Raw genomic sequence first — 27,815 nt, forward strand, 5'->3', positions numbered from 1 at the left:
ATTGACTCCTAAGGCCGTAATTGCGATAAATATGACGAGGGCCAAGTTCTTCCTCCTCTTCCCCTAGTTGAAGACCTCTGAGGCTCGCCCCTACACAACATTGCAATGTTATAGCCAGAGACACAGTTAATACCAACGCTATTACGGTAATTAAACGCATCTTCGTACACTGTAACAAAAGGAATTACCAAAATTATTAAGCAAAAAGCACACAGTAAATTTGTTTTTTTTTTTCGAAATTTTAATTTTGTACAGGGTTTATTATTAGATATTTAATTATGTACATAAATTTATTTCTTAAACGGCGTAAGGACGTAAGTCGTAACAAAAAAAATGTCATGAAATGATTTTGAAACTCACCCGTTCAAGCGCAGGTCTGTGGTAAAATGGAGCTGAGAGATTTTTCCCGCCAATTTTATACACTCCGCCCGTTATTAGAATAATTTCCTCCCCTTTTTAATATTCCCCTCATTGCTTGCTCTTATCAAGTAGGCGTTATAATAATTGACACATTTCAAATACGATAAAATTACAATTTATCAGGTTAGTATAAAAGTGGAATTTAAAGCAAATTATTTTCCAAGATATCAATTTGTTCAGACAGAATTTTTCGTTAAATGTAATATTATAAAGATTTTTCTTTATGTTATTTCTGCCAATAATATTAAAAGTACAGACTATCGCTATAAACTATAGTTATTTTGTTTCGCCTACTAGCAATTATTTATTTTAAAAAATAAAGCGCCGTAATGGCTTATGGCACTGGTAGTGTCATAGACAAGTCTTTACTCTATAGTTAGCAGTTAGCACAGACTATGGTCCATTAAAAAAACAACACTCGCAAATGGCGCCATTTCATTTAATAATTCGAATTGTTGTATAGTATTATTTTTTTATCACTAAATACACAACGACGATTTTAATAATTTAAATTAATAACAAAAGTAAAATGAGTTTGGACGTTGATACATTCGAAAAACAATTTATAGATTTACTTGGCGGATTTCAACTGTTATATGTAAGTACAAATAGTAAACGAAAAAGGCGCGTAAATCATTTTTTTATTAAGTCAATTAAAATAAATTTGAAGCATAACATAAACATTTAAAAACCTGCTTCACCTCAATTCTCACCAAATTACCATTCATACTGGTTGTTAGATATCAGAATCCGGCTTAAAAGAAGCTGTTCGCACTGAAGCCATGCGAGCTGAAGCCGCGGAAGCAGCTCGCGATAACGCAGTAAGAACAACTGAAGATCACCGAGCAGCTACAGCCGCTGCTACTGCTGGGGCGAAGGAAGCTGCCAGAGCTCTTTCTGATGTACAGAATGAGCTTACTAATACGAAAATTCAGTTGGGCTTAGTTGTAAGCATATATGGATGTGCAATACATATTGTGAATTCACATTTTATTTGTTCTTATAATCGTGTGACGGTTTAATGTGTCTATACGTAGGTACTTGGCCTACTATGACCAAGTAATTTTTCGTACAACTTAAAGAGTGACAGTACAGTACCTACTAGAGTTAAAAGGGAAAAAAACGGCGTAGGATTGCCTTCATAGGATTATAGATATATGTATTAATCTTTGATAGCGAGTGGTTAGTAAAATATATATGTACATAAATCTTGGGCCTTGACGTAAAACAATTAATGAAGGTATGTAATACAAATAGTCTGATTTTTTATCAAAAGCGGTTTTAATATAATTTACTCCCAGGCAGTAAAAGTTAAAAATGCCAACCCTTATCACTCAATATAATTGCAGCTAAAATTATTTATAAATATAAACAGCAATATTCCTCCTAAAAGACTTTTGTGTATGACACACAAGTATAACGTGAGAGCATTAACATACATTTAAAAAACAAAATATAATTCTGTAGGAACGCCAACGATCGCTCTTCGAAGAAAAATATACCGAAACGAGCGAACACATAGCTGTACTTGAGAAGGAAGTCCAAGAATTTAAACATCTTAAAACGATGTACACAGAATTACAGAAACAGTTCATCGAATTGCAGGAGCGTGTTCAATCTTCAACGGAGAGTGCTCGAAGGTTTCTTTATACTCGTATTACACTTGCAAATTAATTGATATAGGTTTCTGTAAATAATTACCGTAAAGCGCAGTAATGACTTGCTAGAATAGCACCGGGAGTGTCACAGATTATCTATACACTATAGTGAGCAAACACTATGTCAATTAAAAAACACTCGCAAAAGGTGCCATTTCGATTGAAGATTTGTATTATTCTAAATAAAATAAACGACGCAATAAATAACAGTCAAGATAAACTGAGTTTGGTTTCTCTAAATAATAATCATATATTATGTCACGCTAGGGTTTGTAAAACAGTTAAATTCAAGACTATGGTTGGAGGTTACTATATTTAGAGTATATTTCAATAGTTTGTTATTTTTGTTAAACATGTGGCGAACCACGTGAAAACTTTAAAAAAAAATATTAGTGTCGAACTTTATTTAGGTTTTTGTTACTTATAAAATAGTATATATATAGTAGGAAATAATTTAGTGAAGCAACGCGCTTAGAAAATGAACTTCGCCGTGTCGAGAAATGCGCTAGCGCAGGGACGGAGCTTCGTGAGCGAGCAAGATTAGCAGCCGACGCTCACGCCAGGGAAAGGCGATTAGCAGCTGATGAATTGCACGATACTACACGGGAACTACAAAGTGCTAAAGGTATTTTTTTCGTCTCCAAACCACATTTTTTTTTTTAAAGAACCGGGGGCAAACGGGCAGGAGGCTCACCTGATGTTAAGTGATACCGCCGCCCATGGACACTCTCAATGCCGGAGGGCTCGCAAGTGCGTTGCCGACCTTTTAAGAATTGGTACGCTCTTTTCTTGAAGGACCCTAAGTCGAATTGGTTCGGAAATGCTTCAGTCGGCAGCTGGTTCCACAAAGTGGTGGTGCGCGGCAAAAACTGCAACAACAAAAAAACATTCATTTGTTTCCAAACAAACCACTGAAAATTATTTGTTCGAGAAAAAATGTTTTGACCAGTTAAAGCAAGTCACCAATTAGTTAAAACTACCATCTTGGTACAAACAAAAACTAAATGTATCTATCTGCCATTGTTTGTAGTTCTAAACCAGTTTTAGAATATTACTTCCTGTGTCCCAGGAACAAATTCAACCTATGAAGTTGTTCCTACGAGAATATTAAATTTTATATACAAACATTTCGTATAGGTGAAATTACACGCCTGAAGTTGCTAGTAACTGATCTTGAAAGTAAAATTCGAGATTTAAAAGAAAAATCTACAAAGAGTTTAGAGATTTCCGATCGAGACATATTACTGGAGACTAAGGCTGCTTTAGAAGCAGAAAGGAACACAACAACACTGTTAGAGAAAGCTTTAGCTGCAGCGACAGCTGATAACGCGGTTTTGGCCGCAGAGCTACATGGTCAAGATAATATTGGAGTTTCGTCTAAAATTATAGAGGAAACGGAAACAACTTCGACAAATATATGCTCGATTGATTCGTTTCTTGCTGATTAAGATATAAATTTGTTATAACTTAATATGTAGAATGAATAAAGACAGTAGAGTACTGTATAAATATTGTTATGAATATTTTTTTTTGCCTGATACATGTTAAAGCATTATTTTTCTAGATTTATTTTAATTTTGCAGGACAGCCAGCTTGATGGCGTGGTAATTAAAAACTTGAAATAAATCTATAATAACTGAAATGTTTTTTTCCTCATTGCATCAAATTATTTAAATATATGTATACATACAAAATTATTGTACCATTTAATATAAGTAGTCAATAAGGATCACATAGTAAAGTTAAAAAAAAAAACAAAATGGAACAACATTCGAAAGTACTATATAAAAGTTAACATAATTGAGCAAACTTAAAATGTCGTAGGATTATACCTAGTGTACAAACAGGTTTCCAAATTTGGAATCGCAAGTTTTAAAGGTCATCCTAACTTGTGCACAAAGTCATCAAGAATATTACATTAGTTCTTGCATAATATTCACACTTTATAATCGATTCGGTACGCATTTCAAACTGGACCAAGAAGAACCAAAAAACCTCTAGGTCTTCGTTCGTCTGCCTCCGTTTTCTGTATCTGTGTCGTGATCATAAATTATTTAATTACTCCCTTTGTACCTATCATGAAAAGTACATACATATTTACATCGAAATCTTACGAAATCGCTTAGACTTAAAAACTAAACAAATTCTACATAATTTAACTACAAAGATACACATTTCATGCGAAAGTAAATAAAGTATCTAAAAATGAAACCTATTGGCCTAATATATGATGGAATGTATAATTATTAAGTTATGGTTTATGTTATGCGAAATGATTTCCAGCAAGCCTACTCAACGGCGATTCACGAGTACTGGTAGAGCATGCATCCATTGTACTACTTACTCAAACAAGTTTGAAGGAATGCAACGCGTCGTATAATTCAACCTGGCTATTGATGGCTAGAGTGATAAGATTTAACAGTACATTTCAACATTACAATTGTTTTGCAGAAATAGAATAATTCCTGAAACTAGTCCTTATAGGATTATAAGTGACCTAAAGCAGGACGCAATATTTTGTTAGCAACTATAAAATATTGTATATTAAAGCCTACTTGATAAAATTAGCATAGATATTATGAAGTAAATTAAAACACGACAAAATTAATGTTTTCTAAGTGTTTACATTTAGACATAACTTTTGCGTATTCCAAAAAACATTTTACATACATTTAATTTTTTTGAGATAAACATCCACAATTTAATGAAGTACAGGAAATACTACTCAAAGTAGCGTGGGCAGAGTTTCCTCATATTGGAGGTGCATAATGTGATGGTTTTCGCAAGGCTTCTCGGCTCCCCACCATGCGTAGGCGCCTTTACGGTGCGCACTCAGTTACTCCGCGATATTACTAAGAACCTCACTGCTTTACGTAAAAAATATGTGTACGAAACTATCTGTGATATTATTTTAAGTGTAAAATCGTGCATTTAAATTAATGGATATTTCAAGTAAGTTTTTGCATGTGTTAACCGTAGCTTATATAATATTAGTTTAAGTTAAAAATAAACGTAAATATGCGAAGGTATCAAGGACAATACGAAAACAATTATCACAAGAAACAATTCCGTATTGTATTTATAATTTATATGATTTACATTTATTAAGAATTTGAAGGTTAATTATGTACCTTACATTTGTGAAGTCGTAAGTGCGGAGAAAGTACGTTATATGAACGATACATTGTTTCCCATAGCTTTCATTGCTTGAGAAATGAGCTCATAATATTGACAAATTGTCAAGTACAAACCTTATTAGGTAAAAAGGCTGTTCCGCCGACGCACTATATTATTTATTCAGTGAGTCAGATGGACACAAGGACGTTGGCTCAATATATTGAGATAGTAAACATATATTCAATAGATACTTAATGGCCCATTCACAACTCTATATTGAAATAGTATATAACCGTGTATGTATTTATTATGAGGTAAAAATAATTTGAATAAAATTCTTAAAAGGTACGAAATTTTCTATTGAATTAAATATGAAAGACGTTATACTTACGCGCATACCTATTGTGTGGTTATGATTCTGCCATATATCTGTGTATGTTTTATCGGTCGTGTATAATGAATAATAACTAATAAGGTTATAGTCAAAATACTTATCTTTATGTGAATGTGGAATTTGGAAATCAAGACTTCAATTTTGTTTTTTGCAGCATGACGACATACAGAATATTTACTTACAGTATTATATTAATCTTAAGTACCCCGAGTCTAGTACAATGGTAAGTGTATTTTGAATAGTAACAAATTGTTATATATTACCCATAAAATAACGCGTGACGAAAACCTATTGGCCTGTTCGTGTTCCAATTATTTTTTAATTCGTAAAAACTTTCTTAGTTTTATAGAAAGTAACAATGAAAAGCATGAAATGAAAAGCTAAATTTTAACTTGTAGGCTTTTCACTTGCCGTTTAAGTTCTTAGAGAAATAGGACATTTATATTTATCGAATTTTTATTTTTAAAGTAATTTCTAATAAACTTTGGATGAATTAATTAATTAATTTGCTTACAACAACTTTTACTGTACTTAGGAGATTGTATAAACTTAAGTTTTTCTGACATATGTATATTATATGTTGATACTAGCGGATCCGACAGACGTTGTCCTGTCTACACGTCTTTAATTTCAAAATTTCAATTTTTAATAAGCCATTTTGATGAAAATTATTATTCAAATGTTATGACAATATCTAACGATCCAGCACATGGTCACACACGATATAACACAATGATAACAAAACTTTTTTTTAAATTTCGGGACAGACTAAAATTAAAATTCGAATATTATTTAAAATTTGACACTGCGATGGTAGCGCCGTCTGTCGGATCCAATGTAAAACATTCCAAAATCAACAACAACTAATAAATTGAAAATTAATTAAAAAAACATTGTCCAGAGGACAAAATTGTGAATCTAAACCATTCCCAGATCCCCTTGAACACACACAAAAAATTTCGTCTAAATCGGTCCAGTCGTTTAGGAGGAGTTCAGTCACATACACACGCACACAAGAAATATATATATTAAGATGTGTATTGTCTTAAATTAGAGTTCTTGTTTCTCACTCGGTAGAATAATATATTCTACTCTCTAAGCTCTGGCTCAAGTTTGTTTCCAGGCGATAAATTTATGATACAATGCTATTAAAAATTATCATACTTAATGCATTTATCATTATTCATATTTAACTGTTTTCATTTTCAAACAAATTAAACAACTTTTGTTTCGTCATTTCTTAATAATATAGTCCTGTGTATCGTATTGCAAACACTTTTTTCGTAAATTTTTACTTCACCGCATTGTAGATCAGCCTTACTAGTTAAAAGTAACTCTAAGATACATAAAGTTTTTGTAGGAAAAATCCAAATTATTCTCTTCAACAAGAACAAAGTGGTATTACTAGTTTTCGATTATTTCGATTATTTCATATAAAAAAACATTACGTAGATACCTAAACTTTATATGAATCTCAATTTGTTTTCTGGAAACAATCTTTAACCCATTGATTAATCCAACTGAGGAGACAAGGAGCTTCCAGGAGTTTCCCCTAACATGGGATTTATGTAATTCATGTTTTCAGTGTAACAGTATTAGGACCACGCGTACTGCGACCACATACATCCTACAAAGTATCAATCGCTGGTGGATCACGTGCACATAATCTTTATGTTGCTGTGGAGGGAAAGAAGTCTACGGGAGAGCCGTTTAGCCAGGGTCGTGAGATTCAGATTTCTGCAGCAACCTCCAAGCTTATTAATTTAGAGGTAAGTTTGAACCAGTACCAAATTTAATGGTAACTATTTTTCTTCCTACTTCATTCCGAATAAATAAACTATCGATTTTTAAATACTAAGAATGGGCACAATTCAAATAATTATTGAACTAATTTGAAATTATAACTAATTAAGCTAAGACAATTTTAGAGTAACTAATTAAAGCAATAAATGAGCAATAAATCTAGGAAATGGTTAAAACTAATCATGACATCACTTTGCGACATGTTCGATGACTAATAAGTGACAAAGCACTGTCTTTTTATAATAGTGTATTAAATAATTAGAAAACATGTTCTTCTATATACATAAGAATAAATCCTTTATTCATCTGTATGTGTGTTTGTAAATAAACTCTTAAAAGGATAGACTTATTGTATTTTTTTTGTGCGTGTTCAAGTGTCTTGAAGAATGCATTAGAATTACAATTTAATGTTATTTTTTTATTTTTTTTTAAATGTGTGTCTTAAATAACGGAATATTCTTTATATACTCGTTCAACCGAATATAGTCACACATTTGAGACAGTTAAAATACTTTATATTACGGTAAATAGCAACCGTATTTAAGCCTAGGGCATCCGCCCATTCGGTATATTGTATAATACGAGGAAATTAAAATTTGACTATGCATGAACATGAATGTAGAATTTCAAATTCAAACTGTTTTTTTTTATAGATTAATGACCCAGGTCCCGGTCACTATAAATTAGTAGCGAGATCCACCTCGGGACCACAATTCTCATCATCAGCCGCCTTGACGTACCAAGCACGCAGTTTTTGTATTTTTGTGCAAACAGACAAACGGGTGTATCAGCCAGGGGAAACACTTGATTTTAGAGTTATTGCTTTGAACAAGTAAGTAAACAATCTATATTGTTGTAATTTTAGTGGTAAAAAAATAGTCTATACCAAACTTGTTTTTAATTAATATGTAATATATACCGCTTTGTAATGTATACAGGGCGTCCCACGGCGATGCCACACGGAGGGAAAGTACCTTAAATATTAATGATAGGATATTTTACTGAAAGAAGACATCGTTTAATTTTTAATAATAAGTAGAACTGCATTCACAGATTTTTAAAAAATTTCCTACCTCAACCGGGAATCGAACCCGCCAAATGTGACAGTAAAATTACATGTATTTTATAATAGCGTTTAAAGTGCTACTCTTAAGCATTATTTTTTCCTTAACAGCCTAGCATATTAAATGAAACTAAAAACATAAAATTTTACATTTTATTAAAAAAATGTGATCCGTTCTGTTGTATACAAATTCTCACTCTTTTAATAATTTATCTCCCTGTCGATTCACTTATTTTTGCATGGTGGATGTTTGAAATAATACGTCCAAGTTCATTTTGTAACTCCTGCACACTGTTGTACCGGTTCCTGTAAACTAAATCTTTTTTTTTAATGAACATTTTCCTTCCTGGATCGGTACTTTAGGACAAATTAGATGGCCACCGAGATCCCCAGATCTAACCCCACTTGATTTTTTTTATGGGGTTATGTAAAATATCTGTTGGTTTCAGCGCATGGTTATTTGCATGTACCCTCATGTATTTTTTTATCACATGTATTAAATAAAAAAAATAAATAAAAAACGTATTATTTCAAACATCCACCATGCAAACATAAGTAAATCGACAGGGAGAGAAATTATTAAAAGAGTGAGAATTTGTATACAACAGAACGGATCACATTTTGAGCATTTGATAAATTATTTTTTTTAATAAAATGTAAAATTTTATGTTTTTAGTTTCATTTAATATGCTAGGTTATTAAGGAAAAAATAATGCTTATGAGTAGCCCTTTCAAACGCTATTATAAAATACATGTAATTTTACTGTCACATTTGGCGGGTTCGATTCCCGGTTGAGGTAGGAAATTTTTAAAAAATCTGTGAATGCAGTTCTACTTATTATTAAAAATTAAACGATGTCTTCTTTCAGTAAAATATCCTATCATTAATATTTAAGGTACTTTCCCTCCGTGTGGCATCGCCGTGGGACGCCCTGTATATAACGAAACGTAATATAAACGTATTTATACCTAGTCTTGCCATAAATACTGAAACAAAGAAAAATATTTTTTTTTCTATTGTAAATAACATTTATTACTTTTATAGTGTGTTAGTTTAATACATAAATAAAAAACAATTTATAATATAAAAAGCTTATTCGAAGTGGTCTCCATTGACTGCAATACAGTCCTTAAAACGTTGAGGCCAGTTATCAATAGAAGCACGCACTCTTTCCATGGCAAAATTCTTCACTGCCAGTCGTACGGATTGTTTTAGGGCCTCCAAATTATTTTGCCGTTTAGAGCAAGCCGTACTCTCAAAAACAGACCATAAATCATAATCTAGCGGATTAAGATCGGGACTAGAAGATGGCCAGTCTTCAGCTCTGATGAAGTCCGAAACGTTCATTTCCAACCAAGAGTGCGTAGACCGAGCTTTATGACCCGGCGCCAAGTCTTGCTGGAAGGATTATTCTTTGTTATTAAAAATAGTGTTAATAAGGGGCTTCACTACCTTCGAGTTTTACCTAGACCGTCGTTTCATGTAAAAGCAGCAACAGCGTGCACGTCGCACGTCTAAATAGAAGTCTCCTGGACAGACGTACTCTCCGATAGGCCACAATTCACTTAATATCAGGTTGTGGTGTAAGTCATGTAGAAAAAAAAATAAATTTCAATGATTTTTTAGCAACCGTTAAAGTTTTATATGTATGATTTAAAGACAAGCGCAGCTTAAAAATGGAAATGATTGTTCCCACGTCAAAAAGTGCCTGTTCCTCTTTTATTCATACGTTATGTTTTAATACATGTGGGATACAATACAACGTAATGGACTATAAATTTTCACTATTATGTCAGTATCTCATAAGATTCTTACATATTAAATCATTATAATTTATAATGATTTAATATACACGCTTATCTTACGCTTGCATCATAAAAATACTTGTTACAGAGAACTTCACGAATCGCTGCTCATTTGGGGCTGATACAAAGTTTATATGTAACTCAAAACACAAATTGTAAACAAATTGCATATTTCAATATTGATTAAATATTTCAAGAGAGCTAAATCTAATGCAGGAAACCAAAGTTTGCTTATGTTTTTTATTTACACTTTCTCGTTATTCGATTGCAATAAATCGAATAACTTTTATTGTGTAATGATTTTTTCGAACTTTCATTTTCGATACGAGCGGTACAGCGTTCGCACGCATAAGATTGCGTATCATTACGGTCAATGACCTTATCTGCTCTGTAACACGCAGTTAATTCAATGTTAAATTCGAAATTCGAATGATGCTTAGATTTAGTAAACGTCAGATAAACTAAATTCCTTCTTAATATGCTTTAAAAAAATATACGTACAAAGCGGATTTTTTCTTAGGTATATTTCATTTATGATTTTTGTTATGCGTTTATCACAGTATCAGAATAATTTTAAGCAATGGCTTCCCCATCTTGTTTGACCTGGCAAGAAGTCTTTTTTCACATAAACTAATTATTTTATAAATCAGTCAATAAAAAAATTAAAGATTTCCTAGAAGAATCTATAGCCCAGCCCGCCTTTTTTAGGATTTTTTATTCGCAATAAAAAATTTCAGTTATAGTTGATGATCCTTATCCTTTCCTTATCCTTATCTTTTATCACTATACCTATTTTTTTTTATAGGTACCTACTACCTTTGTCAAATAATGTCGATGTCAGTATACTGGACACGGGCGGTTCACCTGTCAGACAATGGGCAGGAGTATCCTTGGATAGAGGTGTATTTAGTGGAGAGTTCACTTTGGCTGATGAACCAGCTTTGGGAATGTGGACGATACAGGTATATTTCAATTATATCTCATAATAGTTTTTGGCTTCAGATACTATGAGTGCTTCAGACACGTCGGCAATTGTTTCATAAAAAAACATCCTTCTAACATATTTAACGGTTTAAAATACAAATGAGATTATCTTTTTAATAATAAATGAGAAATTTCATAGTAAAGAAGTCGTCTAACGTTCACATAACGCTCTGAAACTGAATGTAAACTTTATTTTGAGGCACCTTTAATAATAATAACTCAATGCAGCACTACAAACATTAATAATTTATTTGAGTTTTTTGGTTGGTGTTCAGCGTTTTATGTTATCATATAAGAAGCATTGGTGCTAACATTTTTAAGGTCTGGTATCTATCTGTTTCGTGTTCATCTTTTTTTTAATAATTGACAAGCGGATGATCACCCACCCACGCTGTTGACTTTTCGGGTTTAGAGCACTGTACTGAGCTAGTTTCAGGGTTAAGAGGTTAAAAGGCCTCTGGTCAACAAAGGAGTGGAGGTTCCCTAGCTCCAAAAGATTTTCCAAGGGAAATAAAATAAGAGGGAAAAAAAACATCGAGATCAGTGAACAATATGCTTGTACAAATAAATACAGGTATAGAAAACAGCACAAAAACACACAAAATATATGGAGTCACTAGATCAGGTCATCAGTGTTCTAACAGAAGGCAGTGTCATCATATAAATTATATATATTTTAATTGAAATTTACTTCAAAACTAAAGTAACCTTTAAATTAATTATTTACGTTACCTTCGTTTATAAAAGTATTATTTTCAGGTGGAAGTCCGGGGTCAATTATACTCGAGGCAGATAATGATCGCCGACTATGTTTTACCAAAATTCCTAATGAATATGGATATTCCTAAAGAAGTATTGTTTAGTGAAGGGGGTTTTAACATCAATGTCAGTGCGAAGTAAGAAAATTAAAGTTAATTTTGAACACACCGTAACACTAACATTTTTAATGTTCTTTATATATCAGAATATATATACAGAGTTTGACCCAACTAGTAAGGAAGAAAAAGTGGGTATGTGGAGGGCTCATCACCAGTGTAAAACAATAAACGTAGAACTGAGTCTTTTTAAAGAGATTTTACCTGGTATTAATTACTAGTTTTAGCTTTAATGATTTACTTAATTAAATTTTAAAGATTTTTTATGAAACATATTCTGAGGAATCTTGCTACAAGTGCGCATGTGCAATAGTTACTCATTTGACTCGTTCGGTTGTTTACGAATTGTTACGAATTGACTCGAACAACTGCCCGAAGCGGGTTGGTCGGGTTGGAGCAGGGAATAGATTATAAAAGTGGTTGTAACACATGCGCACGGGCAATTCCTTTGTTCAAGTTTAAAGTTTACGTAAAATCAGTGAAGTGAATTGTAGTGAATCAATTCATCATTGGAGAGTTTAATTTCCAACTCTAAGAACTAGATCATCTAGCTTTTACACTAGGTATTAGAAATAACTTTATTCTACGCACTTCATTTAAATATTCTACCCACTTATAAATGTATTATCACCCAACTTCGCCTTTGTTACAAACTGTAGTACAAATTCGAAATTATTAGTTACTCAATTCGTAACAAAAAAAATATTATTTTTCAGACACTTCAATGGTCTTCCTGTGGTAGGCGAACTAACAATATCAGCGTACGCAGTTTTCTTTTCTAATCTCCTTCAACCCGTGTTTTCAACTCCCGCGCGTAAAGTTATCGAATTCAACGGGAATACAGTCGTCCCGATAAGTTTGAAAACGGATCTGGACTTGGCCGAAGACGCGGCGAGACCACTTGTTGTGGAAGCTGTACTGGAGGAAAAAGATACATTGATACGACAGAATATTTCTTCTAGGATATTGTTGTTACGAACCCCTTACAGATTGATGATCACAGCCCCTGACTATTTCAAGCCAAGATTGCCATATAATGTTCAAGTAAGTCTGTTAATACAATTAACCTTTGACAAATTTCAGTGTCAGCGTTGGACAGTGACAAATGTGAGATTTAAATAACGATTTAATTATTGTAAAGATTCCACCACCAGATATACCAAATATAGTAATGTAATGTATTTATATATTTTAAAGGTAAATGCGAAGTGGTCATCATTGCAATGTCGAAACGTATGAGACTAAAGTTGACTCAAACATGTGTTTTTAACGTATTAACGAAATGTAACGTAATTAACGACTTCGATTACAATTCGTTTGTCACGTTAGGGTCACGCTTTTCCAAAAATACTTTGTCTAGGGCTCAAATCTTTGAAAATAACTATCAATTTAAAGTTAATACATCTTAAACATGCACTTTTTTAGTAATTTTTATTAAAGATTTTCATCTCTTAGATTGGTGTAGTAAACTCAACGGGCCATACTTTGGACGTATCAGAAGAGGTCTCAATAGAACGTTTATGGGATGATGGAGCACCAACCAATGTCACTAAACTGACATTGAATAAAGGAATCGGGGTTTATACTTTTACACCAGATGTCGCTCATGCTAATTCTACACTTAATATTGTTGTAAGTACCCTTTTTTTTATTAAAATAGTCGAAAATATTTAACTATCTTTTAAACCATACTTATGATATAAGATGATATAAGACATGATATTAGTAAATTTAGATATAGCAAAATGCAAACCTTTAATAAAGAAGAGACATGAACTTATTAACTGTTACATATTAATTTAATTAAGACTTAAAAGTTTACGTCAAAGGATGAATAAAACAATACACAAAATGACCGCAAAACCACCTTAATAAATTAGATGCTATTCAACAAAGAATACGAAACACCCTTTCTAGATTTACAATATAAGTCTGTACAGAAGTGACATTATCGCCAATTACAGAGGTAATTGGTATAAGGGGCTCTAGACAAGGCTGAACCACTTCGCCCTTGTGATGACGACAATGTAGTAAGACAAAATCTCTTTACGCCCGGCGTGACACACTACCGCGATATTAGTATGAGAATAAAATCACACTTTTTTTTAAATTCGTTTCGCGTAAGTGGGTCACGCACGCCTCAAAATTATAAATTTTGTCGACAGTGAGGATTTAAAGCTCGACTTTAAAAAAAAACCGTTATCAATTTGACGAGATTTTTTTTTTCAGGTAAAATATAAGGATGTATCGGAGCGTATAGTGAACGTGCAAGGAAGCATATCGTCTGGACAATACTTATCGCTCGAACTATTAACGCGAAATACCGGTGTAGGTGACAATATGAAAGCTAGGATAGTGGCCACTGAACCCATGGATATTGTTCATTATGTGGTTATGGGACGAGGGGATATACTTGTGGCGAAGACTTTAGAGGTAAGTTAAAATACACTTTGTTTGCATTGTAAAAGTTTATCATTTATTCTAATTCTAAATATTAAAAAATGATGATTGCGTATATAATAAAAAAAATATGTTAATAATATATATTTGTATATTGTACACCAATGAAGGCCGATGAAAAAAATTATTGGAAATTGAGATAATAGTGTTATTATTATTTTATTTCTTTATGTTAATTAGTACAAAAAATACTTCAAAGTTAAAAAGTGAAATAAGGTGTGACTTTGGTCTATATTGACTTGTCTATTAACGACATACATATTTAATTAAGAGTAAGATAAAAATATGTATTGTCTTCGGTTTACCCGTCATAATGTTTCGTGATTAACGATTTTTTTTTTGTTTGCTTTCCCAGTTATCACCTGCAACCCGCAGCGTAGATATAACAGTACCAGTGACTAGTGCAATGTCCCCGGGCTGTAGTTTGTTAGCGTGGTACCCTCGTCTAGACTCTGCAGAGTCTTTACTCACTGCTGCCATCTATGTGCCTCATGATAAATTGCTGCAGAATGAGGTAAGATAATATTAATTTTCCTTAATTTATATTGATAATTTTTATTAGTATTCCATATTAATTTTAAAAACTTGGTGGCCATATTAAAAGTTGAGGGATAATAAGACGTGTAATCTGATGCTCAGTTAATTAAAATCGCAATAGGTCATTGTGGGTTATACGATACTACACTATGTTTTCTTTGGGAATCAAACAACTACATTGTCTAGGTTTTATGTACGGTATATAATAATAGTAAATATTATCTAGTAGTAAATATGATATATATAGTAGCAAATATTATATAAGTAGTATATTAATAACAATAAATAAAATAGTTGTAGGTAAATAATATAGAAAATAAATAAAAATAAGATGGTATTAATTTTAATTAGATAAGTAAGCGTTTGGAGATGGGCCAATGTAAAAAGTTATATTTGTAGGAAATAAAAAGGCTTTTTTATTTTATTTTATTTATATAATAATGTTGTTATTTTTTTGATCATTATATAATGTTTAGCAGTGTTGCATGCGACTCTCGTCCCTGAGTAGGCTAGTAGTAGGCCTGATAGGTTGGTTTCCCGGCTGGGCACCAATGGACTTTCAGTCTAGGTACGCATGTAACACTAGATCGAACGGTAAAGGAAAATATCGTAAGGAAACCGGCATGTCTTAGTCACAAATAGCCGATGGTTTGTGTTAGGGACAAAAGGGTGCTGCTGCACCCACTTGCCTTTTACGTTGGTAACACTGAATGTTTAGAACTGGCCAGTTAGAAATATTGCTACTGAAAACTTTTTTGAATTTCAATTTTAGAACTCTGTGGTAACCTAATGTAGTTTTTTGTGAATTGGCGGCAAATCTAAAACTCTTGCTACACGTGACAATGAATCTAACGCGAGATAATGTTCGTTCAATGGTTTATTATGAGTTTCGTTGTCATAATAAAAAACCATTTTATAAACTACTGTTATTAACATCAAAATACTACTTATAATACTAATTATTTATTGAAGCCTTTCATAAGCCTTATCAATGATTTAAAGGTATCCATAACTCCGGTGTCTTCAAGTTCCGTATTTCGGCCTAACGGCTTAGTGGAGTTTCGTGTATCAAGCGAAGGTGGTTCGCAAGCGGGACTCTTGGGAACTGATATTAATGCCATTGAAACCGGACTTGGTGATGCCTTAGGCAACGGCTTAGATATACATACGGTAAGTTCCATATAATTTTTAGTGACAGCCTTTATAGTATGAAACGGGGCAATGGGTAGGAGGCTCACCTCATGTTAAGTGAGACCATGGACTCTCAACGCCAGAAGACTCGGGTGTTACCGATATTTTTATTGGTACGCACTTGTTAAGAGTTAAATTAACGCTAGTGTGTTGAACTCCGAGTGTGCCTCAATTTAGTTTTTTCTATGAGAACAATTGATAGTAACTTATAAGGTAAAGCTGATTTCTTAATTATGTACTGAAACTCGAAACTACAATTTACATGTGCCTGTACATTTAAATAATAGGATCAACTTTATCTTGTGTTGCTATCAAGAATTTTATTTTAGAATTATTATAAATACTTAAAACTTGGTAAAATTAATCAAATTAATTTTCTGTACATAACGTACTTCTCCAGTGAAATTTTAGATAATGAGGTATTGACATATCTATTTTAATGTGAATTTGTACGGTGCTTTTAATGAAAATAATAATAAGTAATATTTTCAGATCGAACGAGAAGTAGAAAGTTTCTTAGGATTAAAACATTCGACATTCAAAAACGAAGACAACTTACCAAGTATGGGCTTCGACTTAGGGGGTCGCATGATGACTGATGTGTTCCAGGTAATTTTTTTATCTTATTTATTTTTTAATTAAATATTTATTTACTCATTTTAGTTTTTTAATTTAATTTAATACTTAATAATGAGCAGTGTTGGCCTCGTGGCTTCAGCGTGCGACTCTCATGCCTGAGGTCGTATGTTCGATCCCGGGCTGTGCACTAATGGAGTTTTTTTTCTATATGCGCATTTAACATTTGCTCAAACGGTGAAGGAAACCATCGTAAGGAAAGCGACATGTCTTGGACCCAAAAAGTCGACGACGTGTGTCAGACACTGAAGGCTGATCACCTACTTGCCTATTAGACTTAAAAATGACCGTGAAACAGATTCAGAGATCTGAGGCCAGGACCTAAAGAGGTTGTAGCGCCACTGATTTTTTATCTTAAAAATATCTCGTGTAATCACAAATTAATGGGAGATTTAACAGCCAATTTTTTATTTTAGATTTTATTATATTTTAGAAATAAATAATACCAATGTAAAGCAGATTCTAGTAGCAAAATAATTCATATAATCTATCGAGTAGTATCAGTTTAAACGTTACAAGGTTACACTATTAAACTACTTATATTTTCAATTATAAATATTAAACTACTTATATATATTCAATTATCAATATTAAACTACTTTTATAATCAATTATCAAAATCAAACTACTTATATATGCAATTTTAAGCGACTCAAAAATGTTCTTTCAGAACGCTGGTGTCGTTTTACTGACAGACGGTTTGGTCGTTTCTAGTAATACAGAAGGTAAGATATTTAATTTATTTTTAATACAGAAGGTAAATTTGTAATTGAATCAATTTCTTATTTGGTCTATAAAAATGTTGAGATATAGCTTTATTGGATATGAAAATTTTCTATTGGTTACGATCGTTCTATTGGTAAAGATCGCAAATAAAAATACCTCTGTTTTACTAATATTTTATTAAACATATTATAAGCTTATTAATATTACATAAAAAAATCTGGCTTTATTGTAGTAATAAAGACTCGATTACACTTCTGAGATCTTACTCAATCCATTAATTATTGTCTTCGTTTGTGGGATCTTTATGCATTTTGACTCAAAAAGAGGTGTATAGTTTTACGTGTGTGTCTCTCTGTGGCATCGTAGCTTTTATAAAAATTGACTAGGTTTTTTTGTTGGAAACTGCCAAATTGAAATACATAGTAATATACTACAATGTCTTATCTATGCCCGTACTTTTGTAATTTCCAATAGCGATAACGATACTGAACACGACAATTTATGAAATTTCGATGCAGTTGGATTCGCGGTACAAAAACTTAACATTGCAGTCGGCATTACAATCGCTATTGCGCATCACATTTATGACCTAACATTTGCGAGATTTATTCTTAGAGGAGAATTATACTGAGCCATTCTGAAGTTGGAGCTCGAAGGTTGTCGGAGTAACCTAAGATTTTTAATGTTTTATAGACACAACCTCTGCAAGTATCGAAACTGGTACCCGAGCTCCGACAGCTGGTCCTTACGCCTTCAGTCGCCTCCCACCTCCACCATCACCTCGCTTCTACCTTACAAATTCACCACGAAAAACTTGGATGTTCACTAACGTGTCTGTTGGGTATGATTTTTTCCGACTTCACAAATTCAAAGGAGGTCTTAACAGTCCAATCGTCTCTTAACGTCTTACACAAAAATCTTACCTCTTTTTAATTTAAGTATAGATAAGCCTACAAAAACATTGAAATTAATATAAAAAATATAAGTCCACAACATCACAAAATGTTCTATTGGTTGTTATGTCGCTACTAAAAAGGTTGACATATTAAAAAATTATATTAAAGCGAACGGAACGAATAGGATAATTTTATTGTTCCCATAACAAATTCCTGATTAATCAATCTCTAGTATGGACGGGAAAGGCACACGTGAAGGCTGGTCCCCATCTTCGCCGGGCACATGGTCCGTTGGAGCATTCGCCATACATCCAACTCTTGGTCTTGGAATAGCACCTCCACAAAAATTCAGCACCACAGTACCATTATCGATAACAGCAGAAATACCAGAAATTTTACAAAGGGGAGAAACGTTAGCCGCTATCATTACTTTGAAGAGTTCTTTGACAGTTGACATCGCAATTGAAATTACCTTCCATAATTCAGATCAATACTTCGAGTTTGAACCGTTGGAGAATACTATCGACTCAACTAAAAGTAAGTGATCGATACATCGATATATATGTAATATGTATGCTTTAAATAGATTGCTTATAAGATTATTGTATGAGTAATGTAATTAAATAAATATTAATGCTTATTTTCATCTACACAAAAATCAAAATATATAATTTATTGTCAACGTAAAGGTTTCACATATATATAGTAAAAGTGAAATAAAATTTGCAAATTAATCAATATTTTTTATTAGAGCTATCTTTCTTAACAATAATATTTTTTTTAAATACACACAATATTAAGTAATATAAACATTAGCACATCAAACAAATGTATTACAACGAAAATTTACAGAAATCGAGTTATTCCGTCGTTTACGGGTAACGGTACCAGCCAGTGGTTCAGCGAGTACCGCGTTTTTAATTACAACGGCTCAAGTTGGTGAAGCCCCTGTTATAGTGGAAGCCACCGGCAATGGAGTCTCCGCTTCACTCTTCCGTACTATTACTGTCAAGGTACAAACTCATATATATATATATATACAGATTATGTTATAATAGAACACGATGTCATTTTCAAGTCAATTTGTCAGTCGTGGAGTATTTGAGTTCCTTTCCATTGGCGCCTGCGCCGGACATGCGCACTGTGTCGAAATATTGAGTGATAATTTCGGACGACGGTAGTGATACCAATTTTGTAATTATAAATCGCGTGGAATCTACGACATACATGATATTTCTTTTGTATAGCTTTCGTCGATCAATAAATGAGTTCCACAATGGGTTACAAAATACGATTCTCGAAATTTTCAATAACAGCTTAGTATTGTAAAATGTTCTAATTAAACTATTGGGTTAGATAATTATAAACTCGTTAAGTACACAACGAGGATCTGATAAATATATTGTTAATAATTAATGTGCGAAATAATATAAACGTCCCATCCGGCCGCTTGCCATCGTCTCTAGCGATGCTATAGGGTAGACCGAGGCGAATCGAATCACAGGGCGAATCGGATCAGAAAAAAAATTTAAGTTTTTAAATGTTTATTTGATAGCTAATTGTTACTATCGATTATATCAATAAAAATAACATTATATAACACTTAAGTATGACTTGCTCAACCTCAAAGAAAAAGTGATCCGATTCGCCTCGGTCTACCCTATCATTAATCGCTCGGAAGATGGGGTTTGATGTGGGATGCTACTTGTATGGCCACGTTAATCCCTCGGATAAGCGAAAATGCTGGGGTGTCCGAAGAGCAAGTGGTAAATAATAAACGGCTCAAATATTCAAGTCTTTTCTCCAACTTCGATTTTGTTAAACCACTCCTTCCTTATAGAAAAATTGTATTCGTTTTTACAACAAACTCCCAAGTGAAATTAGAGAATTATCACTAAATAAATTCAAAGCCCTCGTTAAAAGTAAATTATTTAATAAAGCTTTTTATAAATGTGACGAATACTTAAATGATCCCAATCCTTGGGATTGATTTGCTCCAGTTCAAACAATTTCTATTAAAAACTTGGCGATTGAAAAGAGTGGCGGAAATTTTCTTGCCCGCTCTACGCCCTTGACTTGCGAACTGGTAGTAAATGTAAATTTACAATTAATTAATTTTTTTTGACGTTCTTAAGTGCACTTGTTTACCTAGATGAATAAAGATATTTTCTTTATTTGTTTTTTGTTCCCTTTGGAGTAGACTCCTGAGCCGTGGGGTTCAACTGCACAGGCGCTAATTAAATTGCTTTCCTCGCTCAACGAATAAGTATCGCAATACAGCGAAGAAATGCTACAGAGCCACAGAAACAAAACTTTTAAATACAGTTTTAATTTTCTTTTGTTTAATTATTACTAGAAAATTGTAAATACTGTATGTTCGAAATGATTTTATTTATATTTATTTCACAGGACGGATATGACGAGGAAGTATGGTCGTGGTCACTACTGGATGCTCGCCGTGGTGTTGCCAGGTCTAATACAACATTATCTCCGGCACCCGGAACTAAAGTCAATGGCGTATCACTTGAGGCATCTGGAGATTTGTTGGCGAACTCATTCCGTGCCCTTAAAGCACCAGCCACCGTCGCTGCTGACGCTACTTATGCACTTCGACCTTTGGCTAGAGCGTGCATTCTATTGGATTATTTACAAGTAAGTGTCTTTCATACAAAAAACCTTAATAATATTTATTTCCTATACACAAATATAAAGTATTTACAATATTCTTACATTGTTGTGTTAAAAATAATTATACAATAAAAAATTTAAACATAGATAAAAATTTTACGCGCGGACGAAGTGTGGGTTGTAATGCAACTGCCTCGCAACTAACAACACTGACTGTGACTAAAACACAAAAATAATATATAGGTATTATTATTTACTTCAGGTTACCGAACCGGACGACGAAATAACGATATCGAAAGAGGCGCGGGCGCAGGCCTCGTTTGGTTATCAACGTTTGATGGCCTTTAGAAAATCTGACGGATCTTTCTCGCAAGAAAACAGTGTTGTTGCTGAATCTGACGTCTGGTGCGTGTATAATTTGTATTTGACATAATTCTACAATTTAACCATGTACAATGTGACATAGAAATTGTCAATACTAATACACTAATATATTAGTACAGACAATCACATAGCCTGTTAATTTGTAGATCTATTAAATAATTAATTGTATATTAATTAATAATTAATATACAATAATATATATAGCTACTAATAGATTAAGGTTCTATATTTTAGTATAAATTTATTTTGTTTTTTATATAACTTCTGCACTTCTTGCACCCATCATTTTTTTTTCTTCTATTCTTACTAGGGTTGCCTGGAAGAGATCGCTTGTTAGCGATAAGGCCGCCCGTTGCATCCCTTGTAATTTATATATTTTGTGTTATTTGTATTTTAGCAACGAGGTGTAAATAAATAAATAATACTTAATAAATATTTTTAACTTATTAAGGGCCTGTTTCACAATGTATGGATAAAGTGTTAAATAGCTATGCAACACATAAATTATTCGAATGATAAAAGTTCCGAATAAGATACTTCGAATTTCATGACGTATAGCGCTATCTGACAGTCGTGAAACGCAAAAATACTATTTATCCTACCAATAAGTAATAAATAGCTAATTTGGAACTTATCCGGACATTGTGAAACAGGCCCTAAATATTTAATTTTTAACTGTAATTTATGAAAATGGCGTAAAAAATAACATCTTTTTAATCATATTTAAAAAATATTATATTATATTAATATTGCTACCCTGTGAATTGGTGACTTATCATAGAGTGCGTTTCGTGATCATGCTTACTTATAATTATTTTAAATTGCGGGCCTCACATTCTTAATTTATGAATTTACTTTCAACTTATTATAATTTAATTAAAACATTAAATAGGATGACAGCTACAGCGGCTCGATGGCTATCCCGAGCCTCTAGGTACGTTGAAGTGTCACCCGATGCTGCCTCATCAGCCGCTCGCTGGTTAGCACACGCCCAACAAGCTGATGGTAGTTGGGCGCCACCAAACAAGCGGAACAGCCCAGCACAAGACACATTACCTCTTACCGCGCATGCGTTGCTGGCTTTTCTTGATACTAAGGTATTATTTGAATAAAAATAAAATTTTGAATGCTTTTTAATAAACTCATCTACCTATCTAGACTTTTTCAATACATATATTTTATGTCTGAGCAATGGCGCTGGTATTAGCTACCATTGTAGTTATAATTTAATAACATGGCAGCTGACACTAACGCCATTGCTTCAACAATCTTTTACTAATAAAAATGACTAATATTAATATTAGTACAGACAATCACATAGCCTGTTAATTTGTAGATCTATTAATATTGGCCATTCAAATAAACCACATAACAGTTTTGAACTAATTAGACTTTGATGTTAACTTTAATTACAATGGCAGTTGATATCAGCGCCATTGCTCCGACATACATCTCGTATATGCGTATCGACGATATAATTTCCCTTAAGATAACCCTTTAGAGATCGTTTGTAAAAAGCATTCAAATTATATGAAAATCAGTTTGAACGTTTAGTGAATACGTTAAAATGGACATTACCTTTTAACCAAATCTTTATAATTATATACCAAATGCAAAAAATACAGGCCTCATTAATTATTCAGGGAAGTGAAATTCTATACAAGAACACGATAAGCAAGGCCGTAGATTACGTAGGCAGACACATATCTGAGGACTTGGATGCGTATACGCTGGCTGTTGTTACGAGCGCACTCACTGCCGCTAGACACCCGCAAGCTCAACGGGCCTTACAACTATTGGAGAAATATGCGAATACAACAGGTATAAATAAGAATATTATTTAAAATATTTATATATTTGCTATAGAAAATAGTATCCGTCTTATAAAATAGTTTTTTTCAGCATTGATATTAATTTTGCCATTCTTTGCCGATCGTTTTTTAATCAAATTAAATATCTTAATACAGATCTAATGTAGGCTTGCTTGCCTATGATCGCTTGTCAGCGATAAGACCGCCCGTTGAATACCTTAGAATTTTTATGTTTAAAATAACCTTCGCTTCTCTAATTCTTCCCACATTTATTACGCTTATTAATATAATAATAAGCTAGTGGCGTTACAACCTTTTAGTTCTGGTCTTCAGATTTCTGTTCCGTTCCGTGATCATTTCTAATAGGCAAGTGGAGATTCATCTGTGCCTGCAACTTGCTTCTTTTCATCTTACAGGACACATTCTTAAAATACAAATACAAGTGTGGCTATGGTACGGTTGTAGCTGAATTTCTATCAACATTTTTTGCCAGGACATAATTTATCTATGGATGTTCCTACCGTCTGTATTATTTTGGTTATAAATATTAAAGTGTTTCATCAATCAGAATGTCGCATTACAGATGGAACGCTCTTCTGGTCCCGAAGGCTCCCAGCCTCCGAGACGCGGAACCCTTGGCTTAAATGGAACAGTTTGGAGGCTTCCACAGCGGCATGGGCGATGCGAGCGATGCTCAACACTCGATTGGTAGAGGAAGCTGTTCCAGTAGCCAGGTACCTTCTGCAGACCCTGGGGCCACGGGATCAGGATCCAGATATTGTAAGTGATATTTACTAGCCATTGTTTCAGTGACTTCCTCAGTACATGTACGCTATATTTGTTTTTTAAAGGTTCCAGACATTTTTTCCTAAAATATCCATAAAATCTATTTGCTCAGGCATATTTTAGGATGGTACTTTATTACCGTATCAAATAAAGTTAATATTCAGTATATTTACGTATTATGTACATAACCTGGAATATTTTAAGAAGACCATTACATTCTTCCTAGCCAACTTTTTAACAATCCCAACCATCAACAAATATTGTGTATTAAAATACCCCTAAATCAAACTACCTAACTACCTAACCATGTGTATCAACTGTATAATAAAATAACTAAATGAAATCAGTACGACAAGAATATTATATGCAACTTCTCAGCTGCTGGGAACTAACTGACTATCCCCAGCGGGCATTCAGACCAGTCAGTAGCTGGACTGGTTCTCCCCATTCAGTAGAGGAATAAAACACCAACCTTCACCAAAATATTATATGAATTACAATCAAATCAAATGATGCTGAATTAAAAAATCCATTCCAGTTAGACGCGCTAGCACAGTTTGCTGAAGCGATAAAGACATCGACAAAGTTGCGTGTGTCAGTAAATGTGACCGGCTTTGAGGAGCCGCGGCAGTTCAATATCGACTCCGATAACGCCCTTATCATACAAACACAATTGGTAAGTTAATTTATTTATCTTTTTTTAAACGTGGAGAGAGCATTGGTTTCAATAGACAAATGCTCTCCAAGTGGCCAAATTTGATGATTTTTAGGTGAGAAAAATGAATATTGTTTCGCCGTTTGAACTCGTGGTACGTCATTTAATCGAGGCTAAAATTAAACTTAAATAAAGTTTGAGAGTCGATGAAACAAAAAAGTGACAGTAAGAAGAGACAGACACATAAATTAATAAGATTTAACGTGAGAGAAAATGAGATACAGTGTATAAACACTAAATTAGTGCAGTAAGAAGTTTTCTACTAAAATGATATGTAAATAGGAAAATTTCATAATTTCATTTAATTATTGTATTAAATTAATCTGTTATTTAATTTTTTTGCACGTCTATATTTTAATTTTCCCTCACATTTAATCTTATGAATTTATACGTCTCTTTTTACTGTCGCTTTTTCATTTTATCGCCTTTCAAATCACAGCGATGCTAAGAAGTTTTGACTTCAAAAAGAAAGTGTACAACTAGGATTCGCTGTTATTTATATTAATAATTTTAGGTACTTTACATTTTAGCATAGAACAAGTTGAGAAGATTTTGTTTAAAATTGTTAGTGTAAAGTTTTGATCGATAACGAAAATAAAAACGCCTTTAAAGACTTAGTTATATTCCAGATACGTAACATCCGCTCAGCAAGTGCGATCACCGAGGGTAGAGGTATCGCCGTAGTGGGTCTAAGTGCGGTGGGTCACACTAATGTCACTGCGGCTTGGCCACGGTACATATTAGACCCTAGGGTGGACCAAGTTTCTACAAATGATCGACTGCAATTGTCCATTTGTGTTGGGTGAGTTATTTCTAACTGACCTTGACCTTGACCTACACTGTTTGTCGTAACGCATCTTTGCCTTTAATTGCCCTAACTTAAAGTCACATTTATCATTTTGATCCATCCTAATCTTGATTTTAAGGTTTTTTCCTTATCCGTATTTCCCATAAGTTTGCGCAAACCCAATGCAACCTTTTTTTTATTTTCGTTATTACAATCACTATTAAAGCTTACACGATAAAATCTATCGTTCCGTTTAACCAATAACAACCAAACGAAACGCGCTTTTATTTGTAATTCAGTGCAGTTAGACTATTCGAGGATCCTCTCTTTGGATTGGAGAAACGGTAGACCATCCTTACTCCACAAATTAGTAATTAAAAATGTGTTTATTGTATATTTGAGACAGGTATAGGAAGTAGGTAATTTTCCACAGATTCGTGCCAGTGGGAAATGAAACTGACAGTGGTCTAACTCTTCTGACGGTGCAGCTGCCATCAGGATATCTCGCAGATATAAACACGATCACTGAACTTACTGTAAGAACATTTAACTGTTTTTCTTGCATAATATGAAATTTCGTTAATACTTATTATACTATAGAAAATTTTTTAGTTTTTAGTATTTTTATATAATTTCCGATAAGATTTTCAAAATTTAGTAATTAAAAATTCTTGAAACGTCAAACGGGCAGGAGGCTCACCTGTTGTTTTATGATACCGCCGCTCGGAGGTCAAGCCTTTTCCGGCCTTTCAAGAATAACCGTACGCTCTTTTCTTGAAGGACCCTAAGACGAATTGGTTCGGAAATACTTAAGGGGGCAGCTGCGGCAAAAACTGCCTTAAAAATGCTCAGTTGTGGAACGACGGACGTCGAGGTGATACGGATGGTATTCCTTTCAGTCCTGCCCGTTGATTGAATAATTATGTATTTGATCTACTGGAGTAAATTTTATTAAAATTCATTAATTCATTCAATTAATTATTTTCCATATTGATAATTTATTTGAAATATATATTAACAGTCAGCTCGCCACATAGTCGGAGCGCGATTAGGAAGTGGTGGGTCGCGAGTGTACGCGTGGCTACGAACGGGAATCAACGAGCGATGTGCTACGCTCGGTGCACCGCGCTCTATGTTTGTCGCTCGACAGCGACCTGGCTGGGCGACGCTAATTGATTTGTACGATTCAAGTGAGTTATAAGTATAAGTTTTTAATTAATCTACTAATTGAATAATAATGTACCGTATATCGGATGTAATCCAATCTTTGTTGAAAAGTCACTGGATTATTATTTAAGTACTTTCATAACCTAACAATTTCTTTATATGAATAGTGATATGTATCAGATATTAATTTCACAGGTTGCTTATATATAGTTATTAAAGTAGAAATGTGATTCTATTTTTTGTCTGACTGCTAGTTAGAAGAAAAGTTTTGATCTAGTGGATTCAGCGTTCTCATCCCAGAGGTCGTAGGTTCATTCCCCGACTGTGCACCAATAGACTCTAAATATATATGTGTACGCCTTTAACATTTGCTAAAACGGCGAAGGAAAACATGATGAGGAAACAGGCTACCTAAACAGTCGAAGGCGTGAGTCATGCAGACTGATCACCTACTTGCCTCTTAGTACAATTCTCATATCTCATATACCATATACAGAGATCTGAGGGCCAGACTTAGAAAAGGTTGTAGCGCCACTGATTTATTATATTATAGCTAGGTTATTGGGAATTCGCCCATTATCACTTTACGGAGTTTAATATTATTGTATAAAAAATAAATATATAAATTGTATAGGTCACCGCGCCCGTATGTTCTTCCGAGGAATACCGAGCAGTCCATGCGACCTGTGTCGCTCTTGGCCCTCATGCGCTCGCGCCTGTGGCACAATCGCCTCTCAAAGAGCGCCTGACGTCACAACCGCCGTACCTGACTCCGCTAACGCGCTCGCCGCCACTCTCGGCATACTTGTTGCGACGGCTTTGATTTTATGTAATAATGAATATTAAATAAATATTAATAATACACATTTTTTGTTAAAATGACTTATTGATTTTTCAATATGAATAAAACTATAAAGTTTCAAGGAAATTGTGATCGTTCCATCCTGATACATAGTATTTTTAGTGCAAGC

General features: G+C 33.5%; 2 protein-coding genes across 2 annotated transcripts; both read left to right on the forward strand.

The window, feature by feature from the left end:
• The first annotated feature begins 949 nt into the window (after nt 1-949).
• Nucleotides 950-3,620, forward strand: LOC110991419. The gene is made up of 5 exons (XM_022256775.2): nt 950-1,018; nt 1,161-1,367; nt 1,888-2,060; nt 2,537-2,703; nt 3,216-3,620. The coding sequence occupies exons 1-5, from the start codon at nt 950-952 to the stop codon at nt 3,524-3,526; spliced, it is 927 nt and encodes a 308-aa protein (XP_022112467.2). The 3' UTR covers nt 3,527-3,620.
• A 1,255-nt stretch (nt 3,621-4,875) lies between these two features.
• On the forward strand, nt 4,876-27,710 carry LOC110991414 (CD109 antigen). Its single transcript, XM_022256769.2, has 26 exons — nt 4,876-5,030; nt 5,744-5,812; nt 7,175-7,358; nt 8,046-8,224; nt 11,067-11,223; nt 12,005-12,141; nt 12,837-13,164; nt 13,576-13,752; nt 14,350-14,553; nt 14,936-15,094; nt 16,120-16,287; nt 16,801-16,917; nt 17,615-17,669; nt 18,364-18,511; nt 18,799-19,103; nt 19,419-19,579; nt 20,976-21,218; nt 21,457-21,599; nt 22,471-22,675; nt 23,222-23,399; nt 23,973-24,169; nt 24,714-24,851; nt 25,520-25,692; nt 26,111-26,213; nt 26,699-26,867; nt 27,479-27,710. The coding sequence occupies exons 2-26, from the start codon at nt 5,745-5,747 to the stop codon at nt 27,688-27,690; spliced, it is 4,308 nt and encodes a 1,435-aa protein (XP_022112461.2). The 5' UTR covers nt 4,876-5,030; nt 5,744; the 3' UTR covers nt 27,691-27,710.
• Nucleotides 27,711-27,815: the final 105 nt, after the last annotated feature.

Source organism: Pieris rapae, chromosome 16, assembly GCF_905147795.1.
Source record: "Pieris rapae chromosome 16, ilPieRapa1.1, whole genome shotgun sequence".
Lineage (NCBI taxonomy): Eukaryota > Metazoa > Arthropoda > Insecta > Lepidoptera > Pieridae > Pieris > Pieris rapae.

Coding starts and splice junctions, on each gene's coding strand:
- LOC110991419 (XM_022256775.2), top strand. CDS start 950: ATGAGTTTGGACGTTGATACATTCGAAAAACAATTTATAGATTTACTT. Junction 2,061..2,536: donor TCAACGGAGAGTGCTCGAAG/GTTTCTTTATAC, acceptor GAAATAATTTAG/TGAAGCAACGCGCTTAGAAA. Junction 2,704..3,215: donor GGAACTACAAAGTGCTAAAG/GTATTTTTTTCG, acceptor CATTTCGTATAG/GTGAAATTACACGCCTGAAG.
- LOC110991414 (XM_022256769.2), top strand. CDS start 5,745: ATGACGACATACAGAATATTTACTTACAGTATTATATTAATCTTAAGT. Junction 11,224..12,004: donor TGGGAATGTGGACGATACAG/GTATATTTCAAT, acceptor TATTATTTTCAG/GTGGAAGTCCGGGGTCAATT. Junction 21,219..21,456: donor TTCTATTGGATTATTTACAA/GTAAGTGTCTTT, acceptor TATTTACTTCAG/GTTACCGAACCGGACGACGA.